Source organism: Chenopodium album, chromosome 13 (genome assembly GCF_948465745.1).
Source record: "Chenopodium album chromosome 13, dcCheAlbu1.1, whole genome shotgun sequence".
NCBI lineage: Eukaryota > Viridiplantae > Streptophyta > Magnoliopsida > Caryophyllales > Amaranthaceae > Chenopodium > Chenopodium album.
Genome location: NC_137846.1, coordinates 5,856,796 through 5,875,524, shown reverse-complemented (window position 1 = coordinate 5,875,524; position 18,729 = coordinate 5,856,796). Strand labels below are relative to the sequence as shown.

General features: G+C 33.4%; 2 protein-coding genes across 2 annotated transcripts; both read right to left on the bottom strand.

Annotated features, from left to right (window-relative positions):
* Positions 1-368: 368 nt before the first annotated feature.
* LOC145574393 (CBS domain-containing protein CBSCBSPB3-like) lies at positions 369-8,587 on the bottom strand. The gene is made up of 14 exons (XM_081632176.1): positions 8,269-8,587; positions 7,883-8,057; positions 7,646-7,778; positions 6,501-6,671; positions 5,978-6,056; positions 5,764-5,877; positions 5,610-5,676; positions 5,421-5,526; positions 5,267-5,325; positions 4,154-4,260; positions 3,959-4,086; positions 2,797-2,879; positions 2,614-2,703; positions 369-911 (listed from the first exon to the last, which is right to left on the bottom strand). The coding sequence occupies exons 1-14, from the start codon at positions 8,403-8,405 to the stop codon at positions 738-740; spliced, it is 1,623 nt and encodes a 540-aa protein (XP_081488302.1). The 5' UTR covers positions 8,406-8,587; the 3' UTR covers positions 369-737.
* A 6,124-nt stretch (positions 8,588-14,711) lies between these two features.
* LOC145575091 (protein FAR1-RELATED SEQUENCE 5-like) lies at positions 14,712-17,637 on the bottom strand. Its single transcript, XM_081633013.1, has 4 exons — positions 16,878-17,637; positions 15,853-16,328; positions 15,070-15,480; positions 14,712-14,768 (listed from the first exon to the last, which is right to left on the bottom strand). Exons 1-4 carry the CDS (start codon positions 17,635-17,637, stop codon positions 14,712-14,714), a joined length of 1,704 nt encoding a protein of 567 aa, XP_081489139.1.
* Positions 17,638-18,729: the final 1,092 nt, after the last annotated feature.

Below are 18,729 nucleotides of genomic sequence, written 5' to 3'. Positions count from 1 at the left end.
ATCCGCATTATCCAAGGCTAAATATATTTGTTGATTTCTTAGATAAGCTTTTGCTCCCTGTAGCTAGGGTAGGTGATAAGTTGAAGATAGCTTAGCGTTCATGTTTACTATGTCCCTATTTAAAAGTGAATTATTGTTTTATTATAGTTAGTGAGTATTTAGCTATAAGACTCAATTTCGGCCTTAGGATTACTCCTACCAGAGTATAGATACTCATTAGTTCAGAAATTTATTCTGAAACTATAAGATCCAGAAGAAACATTTTCGTGAGCAAATAATTTCATTTACAGTAACATCGTTTATATGCACTTTGTTGAATGTTGATAACAATATTTTGGCAGAAGCTTATTCTGAAGACTCAAGAACAATTGAACAGAACTTACAAAAATTTTATTAATTTTACCAACCGAAAAGGAAAGTCATACTTCTGTAAGGTGAACCACCATGAGTAGTAAAAGATGTCAGAAGATTCAAGCTTTGCTTGATTGCTTTATATATTTTCAATTTACAAAAAATATGGGATAGTTTTAAAGGTCACAATGGCCCCGAAAGAACAAAAACTTATGCATATCACATCGTGTTTGGGAAAACTAACAACTTCCCACAAAGAAGCAGGCATCAATTGAGGCCAAATCATGATTTTGTTTACACCAAGCTCAAGTTGAGCATGGGAAGTAAAAGTATAATTATGTTAGGACGCCAATGTCTGCAGCCTGGTACTGATTCCATGCAACACCTCAGCATTTTACGTGCCTCAAATAGACCACCACACCAACAGCTGTTACCATCACTGTACCTGCCAGAATCCCTGAATGAACTGATGTCCATCTAGATCTCTCAACAACAGCGGCACTAGTCTCTGAACTGGTTTCCTTGACAGCTTCAGGGAACTCTAGAAACAACCTTATAACCTGTTGAGGAAAAGATAACAATAAAGAGCCGAGAAAATATATATATAAATCTCCTGATATGGGGGGTGATAATGGAAAGTGAAACCTGTCATTAAGGGTCAATTCTATTCTACTTAGTTTCTTTAAGCTTACCTGAACTTATCTTACTACGTATTTAAAATCTGCTAAACTTGAAATTATATCGTAACTTATTTCATTTGAATTTAATTGTTGACAAAAGCAAGCAGTTAGAAGAATTCAGTTGAAATTGTATGCTGCTCTGAATCCAATTATAAAATCAAGTAAAATTATTTTGTGATAAATGAGCATGACATGCACAGGATGCACTGATGCACAAGGTGAGTGTGACCAGGGTTAATTTCTGGTTCAAAGCAAGGAGATTGAAGCATCAATCCTCATCTTCAAATCACCTTTCCCCTTCAAGTCCTCAAATTCACACCAACCACACCATCCCCCTTCTCATCCCCACCATCAAAATAGCCATGAAGACCACCATATCCCCTGCCTCCAGCATACCCCACTTCCCAGCTGCCTCCTCGGCTCCCACTACCAAACCATTTCTGTGAACGGATTTGCATTTACTAGCTTCTCTGTGATAGAGTTTATTACAATCTTAATTCTCCAGACATTACAGGCCTGCAAATCTGCAGCTTCCATACACAAATCTGAACGCGAATGCTTGATTGCTTGATACATCTCGACTTCAACTTTGAAATTATTTCATTGCTACAGCTCAAAATATCATCATTTTCAACAATCGTATTCTGCGAGCCCAATTATTTTTTAAAATATCAAGGATCTTTAGAATCCAGAATACCGTGGCACAATGACTGGATCTGGTCATGCTGAGCTCCAAATTCAAGGCTTCCAGGAACAAATCTAGCAAGGTGACAGATATCTAATTATCTAATGCATCTAAATCCCATTTAGATGAATACATGGTGAACAAATGAAGGTGGAGTGGGCCTTGGCAATCTATAGGAATAGTTCTAAGCGATCATGGTAATAAAACAAACTACAACGTAGGTCTGGTCCAGAATGCATGGTCCCCAATTTACTTAAAGTTGAAAAAAAACTACAACATAAGTCAGTGGTATATATCGCATCAATCAAAATCAATAACTGGCCATTTTTTCAGCACTCAAGTTTTGGATTGGAAATGGGGGAAATGAATATCAGATTATCCTCACAAAGCATTACTTTTGGTGCAATGCTGAACTTACCTGCTGTCCTTACCTGCTGTCCTTGAAAATAAAAAATTCCCATATTATTCTTTATTAGTTAGAAGAAAGCTGGCATAAAAGCAGCTAATCTTCCACATATCTCACTTACAATATGATCCTTTTGTATAGCTGTTCATATTAAATAGCTAAACATGTCTGTTTTTACTTTTTATTAGGAAAACAATAAAAACAAGCATTGCAAAATGGAAATTTTTAATCCTAAAGCTGCAATGCAGTGTCAAATATTATCCAAATTCAGAAACCTCTCTCATATAGACTACTAGAAATCAATTACTGTTAGTGGGAAAATTAGAAACCAAGAGTTTAAAATAAAATTAAATATTAACATGCCCATGGTAACACTTATAGTTAATCAATGTTAGTGGTTGATTTGGGAACCTGGATATTATGATACAGTTTCAAAATGATGCACTGAAGTTTTGTAGGTAGACCCTGCAAAAATGGGCAAAACATAGTACCTTTTGTCCCACTGATCTTGCATGAAGCGCAGCACCAATGAGATCAGAATCACAAGTGAGTAATATTTTATCACCTTCATCATCTTCATACTATAATCAAAGGAACATAATGTTAAGAGCCATGCATCTAATGAAAAGGGAGGCCAAAACGGAATTATCACAACACAAACTCCACAAGCTTACCAATAATTGTGGACGATTGCCACTGTCACTAGACCCTATTCTTTGCATAACAGCGGAAACAAGCTCGTCCAAATTCTCGGTCGCTGAAGGAAATTTTACAGAAAAGGGACAGGGACGTCAAATTAGGTTCCATCAACACAAAACTGTGAAATATTAAGTAAAATTGCATATTCACAAACATGGTCTTTCCAAACCATTAACCTCAATGACCCTATAACTACTATGACATCAACCATTAAATAATATAACTGTTACTAATCACACAAAACAATATACTACTCATCACCACAAATGACTACATCCGCTGATGCAAGGTTTGCTAAACAAGACGTGGTTTATCGTCCACTCCTTAAATGTTGAGCCAACAAGTACATCCAACAGGAAGGAATATCGTTAGTGGAAATGCCTAATTTACCCACTGTCATGGGACATGGGTCTAGAAAACACGAGGGGTTACAGGAAATAATAGGGTAGCAATTAATGCATAGCATACACAATCCAAATCATAAATGTCAGTCTTCACCAAAGATTAACATACAATAAAGGAACAGTGCCGCTCTTGCTGCAATTAGCAGTGTACATGGACAACATCAAGCCAGAGCAAAAATATCTCTAGATAAGGAAGAAAGATGAATCCAAATCCACGTCAACTAAGGAGAGTTGTACTACACCAGGAAATAATGAAAGAAATTTTTTCAAATATTCCCTTTTCCCCTCCAATAAAAAACTAAAGGGAATAGGCTGTGAGGCATGGACAAGAGACAGACCGAGAGAGATTAAACGGAGAACGGGGAAAATACACGAGCACTACAATTTACTTAAGTTAAACTTTTTATTTGACGTAACACGAAAACCCAGGGAATGATAATGCACTACAGGACTGGAAAAACTTTCAAAGAGGATAAAAGATACTGCTAATGTTCCAAAATAAATGCACCCAATTTTTCTTCAAGAAAGTCCCAATACAATCTTTGTTCCACAAATTCATATAAGAAGATCCATTCAGTTTCCCATTTAATAATTTTATCTAATCAAGAAGCCAGCACCAGCTTTATACTTTGGGCAGAAAATTTTCCAAGGCAGTATATATTGCTACCAAGGAGATTTGAAGTGTTTTCCTAACGTCCAAGCAAACTAAAACCAGATGCTACATGACACTTACCAAAAGTAAATCGATGAACACGCCCTTTAGGGTCCTCAAATTTAAATGAAAACGAATTTCCAAGACCAAGTGATGGATATTTTCCCAAATCTGTTCCTTCAGAATTCATCAGCGCAGCTGACATTTCACTGTAAAAATAATCCCTGTTAAAACAAGACCATAAAGCTTGAAGGACAATCCAGAGAAAACAATTACCTATGAGAATCTGAATCATCTGGTGGCTCCAATGCAAGTGCTGAGTCCCAGAACTTTTGCATCATTGTGTTTGCCATATCATTCATAGTTCCAGAGCTATTCTCCACCTTATAAATGGTAAGAAAATAAACATTAAACAGTAGTTATAAACTCAATGGTAATTACACAATATTAAAATAATTACACCAGAAGACTAGACCGACAGCACTAAAACCATATACATATATCCAGCCCAAAAAACATATACATATACCCAGCAGGTCTGGATTTGGGAAGGCCTTAATCCTGAACACTTAAACCAAGATACAAACTTATACAAATTCATTACGAGACATACTGATTTAGATTAATTTGCAGAAGTCCCACAAGATGTTGGCAAAATTTTAACAGCATAGGTATTCAGAGTTTTAGATGATACGGAATTCTTTTAAAAACAATCAAAAGATAAAAAGAACAAAAAAATAACAACAAAAACAAAAAAACAAATTCAAAAACAAAAAAACAAAAACAAAATCAGTGGACGACATGTGCTCTCTATAAAGTGTATTTTTCAGTTATTTCACAGAACTAATTTTGTTTTGTTTTTATTTTTTATTTTTTTGCAAAGGAGCCTTGAAGGTCCAACAAGTAGAAATGGTTTTCAGAGCCATGTATCAGGTACAACCCTCTATAATAGTGCAAAGGCAATTTGAAGACTGTCAATCTTTTGTATTTACCAAAAAAGGGTAGAAGGCAATAGCTTGGAGACAAATACTTTCATATAAAATGAAGGCCAAAAGATTAATATCAATGAGCTACACAAGGAGCTGTGTTTGCGTCTTTGCGACATCAATACAATAACTTGAGACATTATAGCAATACCTTAGTTGGACAACAATGCCCACAAGATTTCAGAAAAGAAGAAAGGAAGTAACAATGGAAAACACTCTCAATAAAGTAATTAAAATGTTATTACAATTGTTTCCATTTCCATTCCCAATTTATAAACTCACATGCAGGTGTACAGCATTTACAAAGGTGACAATAGGTTGTTTCTATTGAAGGAAATACAAAATAATTGGTCCACAATTACATGATCACACAATTATAAAACCGAACCAAGAAAATGATTACCATGGAAATAGCAGCATGAGTTAGCATTAAGACATCAACACAAGCAGCAACGGATCCATCTGCAGGACAAAAACAATAAGAGGAACATTCAATGAGCATAGATCACCTATTTTAATCGTCACCTACTTGTAATGACCAATGCCTATATCCTTACCTCTGTCCAAAACTGGAAGATGAAGGAATTTCCCATCGTGCATTATGTGCAATGCTTCAAGAATTGTTGTTTCCAAATTTGCACATTCAGGATTGGATGTCATCACCTGGAGGAGTACATGCATTAGATTTTATTAGAAAGAAACAGAATTGAAACAGCTATTCTTAAAAGAACGTTGAGCTTCAAAACCTTTTCCACCAAAGTTAGCTCAGGTGAAAGATTCTGTGCTACAACCCGCATGAGTATATCTCTTGACCTGCAAGACAAACATAATGCACCTTAAATGGAAGTTATCCCAAGAAACAACACAGGAGAACATGAATTCTAGGTGAAAATAATGTACGTTAGGATTCCAAGAACTTTGGTCCCACTTGTTATGATTACTGAATTAACACGATAGTCCCTCATCTTCTTTGCAGCAACAGAAACAGGGTCAGACGGTGAGACTGTTGCTACCCTGAAAGACCCAAAGCCATACATCTTAGCACCAAACACAAACTCAGCAAGCAATATATCAATACAAAATAGCTCATATGCAAATTTAAGTCAATCCATACTTGGTGTTTTCAGTGATAACAGTCGACAAAGAAGGCTTGAACATCCGTTCCCTTAATGTCTCTATAAACGCAACAGGTGCTGGAAAAGAGATAAAGTGAAGACCATTTGAAAAATTGTCAGCCATCATAAAGTCATAAGAAAGAAATGAAAGAGATCAAAGAGACAAACATCACTCATGTTAAATTCTAATAAAGTTCAGGGTGTCTCATGAACTCCACTTAGTAAACTATCTCAGCTCTGCAAGCATGAGCATGAACTATACAAACTAAAAGGTTGAAGGAGCTTTGGGACACTGATGTATGAAAGGGAAAACAAAGAAAGGAAGCACATAATGAAAATCATCCTAAATAGTTAGCCTTTTAAAATCCCAAGTTTACTGCTCAAAACTCTTGTTCCAATATAGTAAGAATTTTGGACAGACAACTCAGCATATCTGAACAAAACAAGTGAACAAACCCTCTTTCTCGTTCACATGCGCTTGGGGGGGGGGGGGGGGGGGGGGGGGGGGAGTGCTTAACTAACCACTGAAATTGTTTCCCATCTGACGCTCAACTCCCTCAACTGCAGCAGCAATAGCACTACCCTGCTCAGCAGCTTTCTCCATTCTTGATATGGCATCATATAAACACCTTGTGATATCCAACAAGGCAATCACTTCACCATTTTCTACTACAGGAAGATGCCTGAATTTTCCTGTTGAGCAGTAACAGAAGGCATTACAAAGTTTTCAACAGATAGCCACAAAATAGACATCCAACATTGAAAACTATAGATGATATGGCTCCCATTGGATCAGAAAAAAAGAATCACCAAAAAGTACCATTTTAAAGCTTGTAAAACAACATTGTTGAGACAAATTTCAGGTGATTTAAATCAGAAATACATATGACATTGCTGGAAGAATGGTCCTCGTTGATGGAAAAGGACATGCTCCTCTTTTAAAGGCAGTCATTTTCAACTCCTTGGAGAAAACATTCTCTTCATAAAACATCTATTTTTGGTAGAGTTCATTAAAAAAAAAGGTCCAGCCATGCAATCATATCATTACTGAAAACAACTTAAGAAGATCATTTGCATCCTTGGTTCACATCATAAACCACTATTGAGCATCAAATATCAGAATCCAAGCTTTTTTATATAAATTTGTAAGAGACAATACCCGTACATGTAGCAGGGGAGAAGGAAACCAGCTTGGATTCATTTTTGGCACTAGAACTAGGACCTTATTTACTCCACCAATTTTCACAATGCACTATAAGGAACAACATACTCCCCCCAATTTAAAGTAACTATTGTCTTTTTCTTTATGGAATTTTTCATATTAATGGTCTCAAATGTATTCCATTTAACACATTATTCCACTTAGGGGTGTCAGTTCGAATGATTGGATCGGGTTTGATGAGGTCGGGTGGGGTCAAATTTTAAAGTTGAGTTATACTAAATTATTATGTCTACGCGAGTCCAAATCTGAATCGGATATTTTTCGTGTCAGTTTCGGATCGGGTCGGGTCGGGTGTGCTTTTGACACCTCTAATTCCACTCCAAATTCATCCTACTAGTTTTATTCCACTCTACTTAATACTTCCGTTATGTGGAAAATAAGAAACTTTCAACCAAAACAAAAACTCTAAAATGAAATGGAGTTGACATTAGAAAATGCCTCTAACCTTGAATCATCTTCTGCAAGGCATCAATAGCTAATGTATCCGAAGTCACAAATATCGGATTCCTAGTCATAATTTTCGATACAACAGTCTGTTCCGGTCGCAACTCCTCTGCTATCACCCGAGTAGCAATATCCTAACCACCACACACACACAAACAAACAATCAATCAATCAAACTAACCCCAACAAAAACACAAATTTCAATCAATAAGCAACCAAACTAAAACGTCAATTTAACCTTATCAGTAACAATTCCAGATAACAAAGCATTAGAATCAGTCAACAACACAGCATCAACACGACGTGCCGCCATCCTTCTACAAGCATCCGACACCGACGTCCCTTCCGGAATCGTTAATGCCTTTGACAACTTCAACTTCTTCACCGTTCTCTCTCCTCCCGCAACAGATGACCTACATACATTCATACACATTGTTAAATTTCCAATTTTTCTTCACATTATCCAAATTAATCAAAACCCCATTTCAAATATCAACAACCCCATTTCAAATATCAATAACCCCATTACAAAATCAATAACCCCATTACAAAATCAATAACCCCATTTCAATTCCAACAAAAATTCAAATATTCAACCAAAAAAAGAGAAAAATTAAATATTACGGAGGTGAAGTAGGCTTGGAGGAGGTTCCATTTTCAGGTGGTGGCGCCGATTTTTTCGCCGCCGTCGCCGGCTGCCGTATCTGGGTCAAACTAGTTCTTCTCGGCGGTGGCGGTGGTACCACTTGAGAAGAACTCATTTTTTTTAATTTTTAATTTATTGACAATCAAAATAAAAACACAAATCAAATTGGGCAAAATCAATCTAGGGTTCCAAGGTCAAATGTTTTTTTTCAAATTTGGGGATGAGAAGAGAGAGAAAGAGCTAGGGTTTATCTTTTTTAAAAAAAATAAAATTAAAATTTCTCTCTCCTTCGTTGTAAGTGGACCCACTTTGAGTTTTTAATTCTGTCTTTGGTGAGTTTAGATTTTCTCTCTCCTATTTTGCGCCAAAATAAATAATCTCGATTTTCGTGATTTTTTCCCACCCAAAATTATTGGAGTTCAATTCAAATCCAACGTTTTTAAAAAAAATATTTTTTGATTGGGTAACGTGGAGTTTAAGCCACCTTGTAATAATGGGCCAAGTGGCCAATTATGAGCCTGCAACGTGGGGGAAGAACATTCGAACATAATATGTTGCCCATATGTTGGCCCATATTGAAGTCCATAATGTTATGATTATAATTGTTCAGCCTTATTATGTTTGGGTTGAGTAATTGTAGTGTTGAGTTATGAACTTATGATCCACAATGTCATCATTGTAGATTTGTCATCAAACTTTAGACAAAAGAGGGTCATGGATCTGAAAATTTTGATCATTGTGCTTTGTTTGAATTGCTTGTGCTAGATGCTTCATGGATGCCTTTTTGAGTTTGAATTATTGTTTGATCTCATTTGATGAACCGGGTTTTATTTTGGATGGATGGTCCTTATTATTTTTTATGTCCGATATATTAGTTGTTGGTTGGTTCACTTGACTTATTTGATTAACTTACACGAGTATTATTAGCTATTTGTAATTTTAATTCTACTTCTGCAAGTGCGATTGTGTCATTTTTGTCATGTAGCTTTATTGATCAAAATTAAATTTAATTTTATTAGTTGAAAAGTATAAGGGCATTGGCGTTCATATCAAAATCTATCGTACATGTTCAAGTGACAACTTTAAACATTAGTACAAAACTAACTTCAAATCATCAATGACTATTATCGTGTCATATAATTCATGAACACTAGGCCACTCTAGCTATCAACCATAGCTTTGATTTATGGACCATTTGGACCATCTATGACACAAAATTATACAAAGACTCATGGAAACACACGTACAAGTTAGACAGAAATTGAAGTGATGAGCTTCCTGAAGTCCCTATCCTCCACTCTATACAACTCACAAAGGTCCCAAGTATACCTTGGAAATTCGGAATGGATGACTCTATTATTGCTCCTCACCTGCTTCTTCAAATAATCCATTTTGCTATAGGCCATACATGTTTTCCACAATTCAACTTCAATTATGTATACAATATGCTCATAAAATAAACACTTCATAATTCTTATATACTCCTTTTGTCTCTAAATGTTATTCCTAATTTCAAAGAGAGGGGTTAATTAGTATATAAACGAAGGTGAATTTTTCTAAGCTATTATGATTAGTAGTGTAGTACTACATATGAATCCGTAATAAGTACATATTGACAAGTAAGAGTTATAATGATGAGTTGAGCTGCATGTTTGAGCCTATTATCGTAACTTGACCTTAAGTGAATCTATCAAAACTTAACTTGTTCTTTTCACCTTGTCTCATAAACTTATTAAATCTTATTATTTTATTAGAATGTAATCAAATTATGACTACGTTTATAGCTAGCTAGCTAGGAACATTCAAATTAGATCAAACCAAAATTTCTAGTTTTTGTTCACTTATTACTAAACATCTTTATTTTCATATTAATGAAGATTATGAGAATTATATTATAAATAAAGTACTTATTGAGACAAATTTAACAAAAAATTTAAACTTGATATGAGCCAAGTGATTTGACAAAAAATTAGTCCAAATCTGATCAATATTTTAAACTTATCATCATATTGTAACACCTTATTTCAGGTAAAAATTCGAAAACGAGCCATTAAATTAGGCTTGTATATGAACACGTCATTACAACTTTCAGAAGAAGCTGGTTTTGACGTACACCTCAATTACAAATGATTACATGTTACTACCAATACCTAAAAGTCAAATAAACACACACATAAGTTGGTCATCACATATAGATATACTTCCTCCGTTTTTCTTTTATTGCACCATAAGGACTTTTACACTATTCACTTAATCTTCTTTGACCATCTTTTGTGATTTATCTATTAGGAAAAACATAGTCATGTGGGATCTAGTTAGATTCGTCTTGAAATCTACTTTTTAAATATCAATTTTTTATAATTTTTACAAAACTATAATTAAAGATATTAATAGCCAAAGTAATGCATTGATAAGCGTAAAACCCTTTATGGTGCAATAAAAAAAGAACGGAGAAAGTATATACAATACATTATTAATATTGACATGAATGAATGTTGCATTCAGCAATAGTGAGAAAATTGTGACATGATTCTAAATAATTCCCATAAAATCAGCTTCTTATCCCCCAATTGATAGAACTTGGTGCAACGTGGGCCCAACGTGATAAGCACATCTGTCAAATTACTCCAGATCACACTCTATTATTTACCAATCAAACTAACCATCATTAACCAGCAATCAACACCCTTGTATGGCTTTTTCTATTAATAAAACAATATCAATGTCTATTAGTTTTGCCTTGTGTTTATCTAATTATATACTGAGTATTTGGAATAGCTCATTTAAAACGAGTAATTAATACGATTATGCATCAGTATGCATATACAGTAGTATATACTACGTATAAGAAAATAATAAACTCAATATATTGTTAAATTTATGATCGATTTTAAATCTATTTTTTTTATTATTATTTTAATTATTCGTAATTCAAATCCATCTATCTTGGTGGGCAACATGCTCTCAAACAATGCAAAGAGTGTTAGATTGATTGAATTGTTGTGAAGTCCCTCCCGCGGTTATTATTTTAATCACATAGCTTATAAACAGTTTGGATATATGCATTTAAAATTGTGTACGTACAATTAAATGAGACCAAACACTAAATAACAAAGATTATATTTGCTAACTTGAAATAATGAAATGAACAAATTTTGAAAAAAAAAAATAAAATCATGGACCATCAAAGTGGACCTTTACTATAAATATGAAAGTAAGATAGTTATATAAAAAAAAATGAATAGAAATATAATTATGGATGCGTGCATGCAAGTCCTAATCAAATTATTTGTTCTCACCCTAAATTCAAATCATTACAAAACATACTAACATAATGCATAAATGTGCATGTATGTACTCATGTGGTCTTTAACATGACCGACACATTTTATTTATTTATTTAGATACCATGATTTATGCATCAATTAGATGGAGCAAAAAGATTAGCAAGGAAGGAAAGCATATTAATTGATACCTTTGTAGGCTTTGTTTCATTTAAAGAAAAAGTTAGATTTGTGGCACTTTTGTTTAAGGTTGTTAATTATTATTTTTAGTGAAAAGTATTCCTTTAAACACCATACACTCTTTATATAGATTTGTTACGTTGTTCATATGATACATAGATGAGGGATTCTACTAAACTATTTCATGCTTGTGAAGTCACAATTACTAAAGTGAGTATTAAAATAAGATCATAATTCAACGATGAGTAGCAAAAATGCTAACATAAAGTATAAACATTGATTTTACATGAATTTTGACATTGTTTTTCTTTGCAAACTTGATTAATCAATAATATTATAATATTGAACTACAAAGTATAATTACACTAATTATGTTAACACCAACCATAGCTGTCCGAGTTGAGAAACATGGATAAAGAGCAATTCGAAATTAAAGTGTATTGATCTAATATTTTCCACGTCTCTACTCCATGCAGATATATATATCCATACAATTGTAACAAAAACACAAAAAGATACAATGTGAAAAAACTTTAGAGGTGCAAACCTACAAAATTCATGAAAGCTACCCCCAAAATGTTGGATTTAAATGTCTAAAACACACGCACACAAAAACAAGGAGATAACTACATTTACTTATTAGATATCCAACCCATTTCTAATAGATAATCCGAATATTTTTAGTATTGCTGAGTTGAATGATACTACCATTATTAAATATGAGAGTGATTTTAAAGATATGCCAAACTACTTTAAATTTGAAAATTCGAATACCAATTTCAATTCGATCAAAAAATAGGATATTCAAGCCAATATATAATTTAGATTATGCAACCGAATTAAAAATTAATCAGGGTATGACATGTGTTTCATGATATTATTAATTTTATGCTTTTGATTTTCGATTGGAATCAAATCAGGTTTTCGATTCAAATATTTGGATACCCATATGATCTGACCATACCTCATTGGATTACTTATAGTAACCGAATGTTATGTATAGAGGATTCAATATAATAACGTTATCCGTTTTAATACGAGTACCTAACTTAGAATATAGCCAATGGATGCCCAAGCTAATGGAGGTCATCATATTTTTTATTACTTTCTCTCTTTTCCATCTCATTTATGCCCAACTTCCATGCTCATACACTCACATTGGTTGCCCTCCAATTTTGTGGGCATTGATTCTCTTTTCCTTCCATTTCCCACGTGAGTCCCCATCAATTAAAGAAAAATAAAACTAAACCACCTCTCTTTGTTGAACAAGTGGTGAAATACCACTAAATGCCCACACTCAACAAATGGTCATGAACCATTTCTCACCAAAAGTACTACTTTTCATTTTTTAAGCTTAATTTATTTTTCTCTCTCTTTATGCCCCCCCAAAATGGACAACCATTAGCTATGCCTATACTCTTATGTATAAGGTTAAGTAATTTACCTGATAGATAGACCAAATTTTTTTTTACAAAGAAAACACTCTCCATCATTGAGAAAAAACCACTCCAACCAACAATAGAAAATTTCAACAACCCACATTATTAGGCTTTACAATTTTAGGCACATAGTCAAGCTTAATATATTTTTCTCTCCCTTTATGACTACACAAATTTTGGCAAACATCAATGAAATTGAACAAGATGAGTTAAATCGCATATTTCAAGGGCGGGAATAAAGCCATACAATTTGAAAAACTTATGTTAGTACAATTTTTTCATTTTTTTAATGAATAGACCCCACTTTCCCCAATTTTTCCTCAAAAAATCCTAGATTGGAAAGAAAAATAATTGCACAAATAAAAGTCTATTCTTTCTCTCTTTCACTCTCAGCTTAGCTTCACATGTTCTTATATCTTTCACATGTTCCCCAATTTATCACAACTTATAAACGTAAAATGTCGCTCAATTGCTTTTTTATGTTTATCAATCACAACTTTACAAGTATGCCATGATGTCCATAAATTGATCATATGAATATTATATGGTTTAGGGTTGGGTTAAGGGTTTCAATAATATGGATAAACAAGTATAGTAAGGTTTAGGGTTAAGGGTTTCAACGGTGATTAACAAGTATAGGGTTTAGGGTCAAGGGTTTCAACGGTAATTAACTAGTAAAGGGTTCGTTTAGGGTTAAGGGTTTCAATAATATGGATAAACAAGTATAGGGTTTAGGCCGGGTTAAGGGTTTCAACGTTGATTAACAAGTATAAGGTTTACGGTTAAGGGTTTCAACGGTGATTAACAAGTACAGGGTTTAGGGTTAAGGGTTTCAACGGATATGGATAAACAAGTATAGGGTTTAGGGTTAATGATTAACAAGTATAGGGTTTAGGGTTAAGGGTTTCAACGGTGATTAACATTGATAAACAACTATTGGATTATATTGAATACATCTATCGATCATAAGTTTATTGTTATATTGAATTTATATATATATATACACATGACATCCAAACAATTATAGTTATTCGAAAACTGAATCCCTTTTCTATATTGTTGATTAGTTATTTGCTAATAGAATATATTCCTCATTGATGATCATTAATAGGGGTGTAAATGGGTCAAGCCAAGCCGAGTACTACCTTGTACGTGTTCAGGTTTATTTAACTTAGGCGAGTCCGAGTACATTTTTTTTTATTTCAAAAAAGTTTAGTCGATCTTTTTTTTTTTGTTAATAATTTGAACCTTTAATCATTTGCAACATCTACATAGCTTTTTTTTAAAAAATAAAAAATAAAATGTGATGCATTACTTGAAATCCCAAAACTATAAAAGCATATCTCCAACTTAACGTGAATCCAAAAACCAAAATTATCAATCTACCCACTAGGCTATTGCACCACTCATGCACCCACAATTAAAGGGAAAAAAACACAAAAATATCTCATTACATAAATCTCAATCAATACAATTGTATTTTGTAGCTTATGATTTTGTCTTCCATTGCTCAATGTCTTAACGTCTGAACATATTTGAAGTCGATGGTTGAAACGGCATCGATTGACCTTGCATCTACATAACACAACAATAAAAAATTATAAAAAAATAATAATGATTATAGTAAATATAGTTAAGCAAAAAATCCATTATATAGCTATATACTTACTGCCATTGGAGCCGGTGTCGTGACATGGTATGGGGGATTGTAATATACATTAGGAAACATGCCATATGGTTGACTATACTGCTTTACAAAAAAAAAAAAAAAAAAAAAAAAAAAAAAATTGTCATCAAAATATAAAATTACACCACAGGTTGAAGAAAAATATATAAAGAAAATTAAAAAAATGTAATATTAGATAAATTTACATACCGGGGGATATATTTGAAATCCATGAGGAACGTCGGAAGCATTTGTGGATTGCTTTGCTCTTTTATCATTAGCGTACCCTTTACGCTTTGTTGGCCCTCTCCCCTTCCCTCTTTTATCTATTGGGTCAGTCACGGGATCCATATCGTTGTTGGTGTGAACAACTTCAAGATCTTGGCCTTGAGTTACAACAACATGCTTAGGGATTCGTCTACCATATACTTTGCCAATATTGGTCAAACATTGAGACATGAGTCCATGCTCATCCTCCATGATGGATTGTGATTTCACACTTAATTCGGAAAGAGAACTCAATACCTCATCAAAAAACTTGTCATTCATCATTGCCAATGTTGAAATAGGTTCAAATTTATTTTGCAATTTCTCATACCTCTTCATCTCCTCCGGTTTTTTCTTGAGTAAAGAATAATAAGGAACTGGGATCTTAAGATGCTCTCTAGGCAAGTCCTTTCTCCATCGATCCAAAATATACCGTTCGGGTACATAATCACATTACTTTTCATGTAAAACACGCAATGAGTGGCTACACATGATCCCTTTAAATTCAAAATTCTTGCAATCACATCGTATTTCTAGGGTTCCTTTATCCATACTTACTTGAAAACTAGTGCGTTTTGTTCGGCCATACCACTTTCTCCTTACTATGACATCATATACACATTGTTTTTCATTATCATAAATTTTAGTAGCATTGTTGTAAGTCATGTCTTTCACTTCTTGTTGAAATTCAAAAAAAAATTTAGAGGTGTATAACTTTTGAAATACATGTTCAAACACATGATCTGTTGCACAATGTAATGGTGAATCGTTCGAATTGAAAGTCTCTTTATCCTCTTCTTTTACTCTTTTAGCTAGTGCAAAACCAAATTGCTCCACAAATTGCTTAAGAGTAGTGTTGATATTGAGAAATCCTTTGAAAAAAAAGTTCATACCTTCGCTCCTTTGAGTGCTAGACATGCCGGCCCAAAATGTAGCTTTAAAGTATATAGGCACCCATCGATGTCTAACATTATACATGTCCCTACACCAATTATACTTCTCAAGCTTAAAGATTTTGATCCAATCTTGCCATGCTTCTTCAAACTCCACAATAGTAAGTGAATCATGGAGAGCATTTTTTAATCCCTTACGAACGTCATCCCATTTTGGATGCTTATTGAGATGTTTCTTTGCATTCCTTACAATATGCCATAAGCACCATCTATGTCGAGTATTGGGAAATACCTCAGCCACTGCATTACCTACAAATTAATAGTTCATATAAATTTAGTAAAATGTCAAAAAAAAAAATAAAAAAAAAAAATTGCAATGACAGATGTGAATAATAATGGCATAAATATTGAAAAAAAATATTAAAAAAGTCACTAAACTAATGATTACAAATCCAACATACATGCCAACACAAGTACAGCTTGATTTGCATGATATATAGCTCAAGAGAATAACACAGTATAACCCAAATACTAGTACTATTTCGTATTATCTAATGATATCTAACCATTATCTTAACGACTTAACCAAACAAAAAAAAAATTATGCCTACTATTATATATCTTTTTTTTTTTACGTGAGCCTACTATTATATATCTAACCATTCCAAAAAATAACACAATATAACCCATATACTAGTAATGATATCTTAACATTTCAAAAAAAAAAAAAACTAGTACTACTGTACTAGTATCTAACCATTCCAAAAAATAAAATAAAAATGAAAGAGTAAAAGAAACACTAACCAATGGCTTGACATTGATCAGTTATTATACACTTCGGAGCCTTCCCGGACATACATGTTAACCATACATTGAATAACCATACAAAGTTATCAGTCGCTTCACCGGATAATAAGGCACAACCAAGAAGGATAGATTGACCATGATTATTGACTCCAATGAACGGAGCAAATGACATTTTATATCTATTTGAGACATATGTCGTATCAAATGAGATGACATCCCCAAAATCTTTGCATGCTGCTCTACTCCTACCATCCGCCCAAAACACATTCTTTAGTGCACCACTGATGTCATCGGTGTCATACATGTAAAAGAAATTTGAATTACTTGATATCATTTCGGAGAAATGCCTCCTCATCGCAACAAAGTCACCATGTTGTAAACTTAGTCTTCTAGTCTTGCTTATCAAATTACGACGATCCCTCTCATCAAAAGGAACATTATTACGGCCTCCGTACTTGACTACAAATGAATTATAATTCTTTGCAATGGGAACACCAACCGTGTCATTTTCCAAGATTGTTCTCTTATTTTGTTCACTAATGAATTTATAGTTTCGCATGAATTTGGAATTTTTCGGATCACAAGGGTGGTTATGCTCTAATTGAACTTTATTAAGCTTCCATAAACCATCAGAACTAAGTGATGCATTTATTTTGAATTGACATCCCGTGACACTTGATTTAGTTGCTCGTTGAGGATTGTTTGATTTCGATTTAAACTTACCCTCTTTTGAACAAACTAACCTTAATCTCTTACAATCACTATAATCTTCTATATGCCGATTTCGTTCAATGCCTACATCCGTTGTCATAGTTCTCGGTTTCTCTATTCTCTCGGAGCTTCTAATTCTGATTTGAAACCCAACGTGATGCCCATATTCATGGCAATGGTTAATCACCTCTTCGGCCTATCCAAAAACCATCCCAACATATGGAGTAGTGACATTTTGTACACCATCATCACACAAACCTTCATGCTCCACATTGTCCACATCATTACCAATTTGACCACCTTCACCATCTTCAAAATCAGAATGTGCACTATCTCCGTCGTAAAAAATGTCTAAGTTTAGATCAAATTCGTCATTAGATTCATCACAATCTTCTCCCACATCAAGCACAACCTCATTCTTATCTTGTAGAATAGAGTATTCAATATTTAAATCAAAGCCTTGTGGAGGGTCCATCTACATTATATACAATACATATATATTAGTTTTATTTAGTAAATATTAGTTTTAATAAATCATGTCCTATACAATAAAAAACATAAAAAAAAAAAAAAAAATTCATGCCCATATAAGTGTTTACCAGAATTCATTAAGCAAGGTAAGATACTTTGATTTTATTAATTAGTGAATATTAGTTATAGAAAAAAATATATATGGCAAAATCTTCCAGCTAATACTCCTAAACAAACGCCTTGCTAATACTCCTAAACAAACGCCTAACTAACGACTATATGAATACTAAAATAAATCAAAATAATATCATACAAATTATACATTCTAAACATATAATATTTTTGTTATTATCTTAAATTAACCAATGTCATACTCTACGAATGGTACTCCTACATCAACAATAACAAAATTATATATATAACTGTATTCATTCTTTCAAAAACAAAAACAAAAACAAAAAAAAAAAAAAAAAACAAAAAAAAAAAAACCAAATGCATATATAAGATAGAAACATCATCAGTCTTTTACGAAAAAAACAAAAGATAGAAACATCCGAGGGATTTAGCGGAGGAATACTATTAAAAGATACCCACATATATATAAACTGATGCATTGTCTATATAAAATAATGAGTAAAATCTTTCCCTTATTAAAAAATATAAATAAAAAAAATCTTGATGCATTGACATGTATATATATATAGTACATACCTGCGATAAT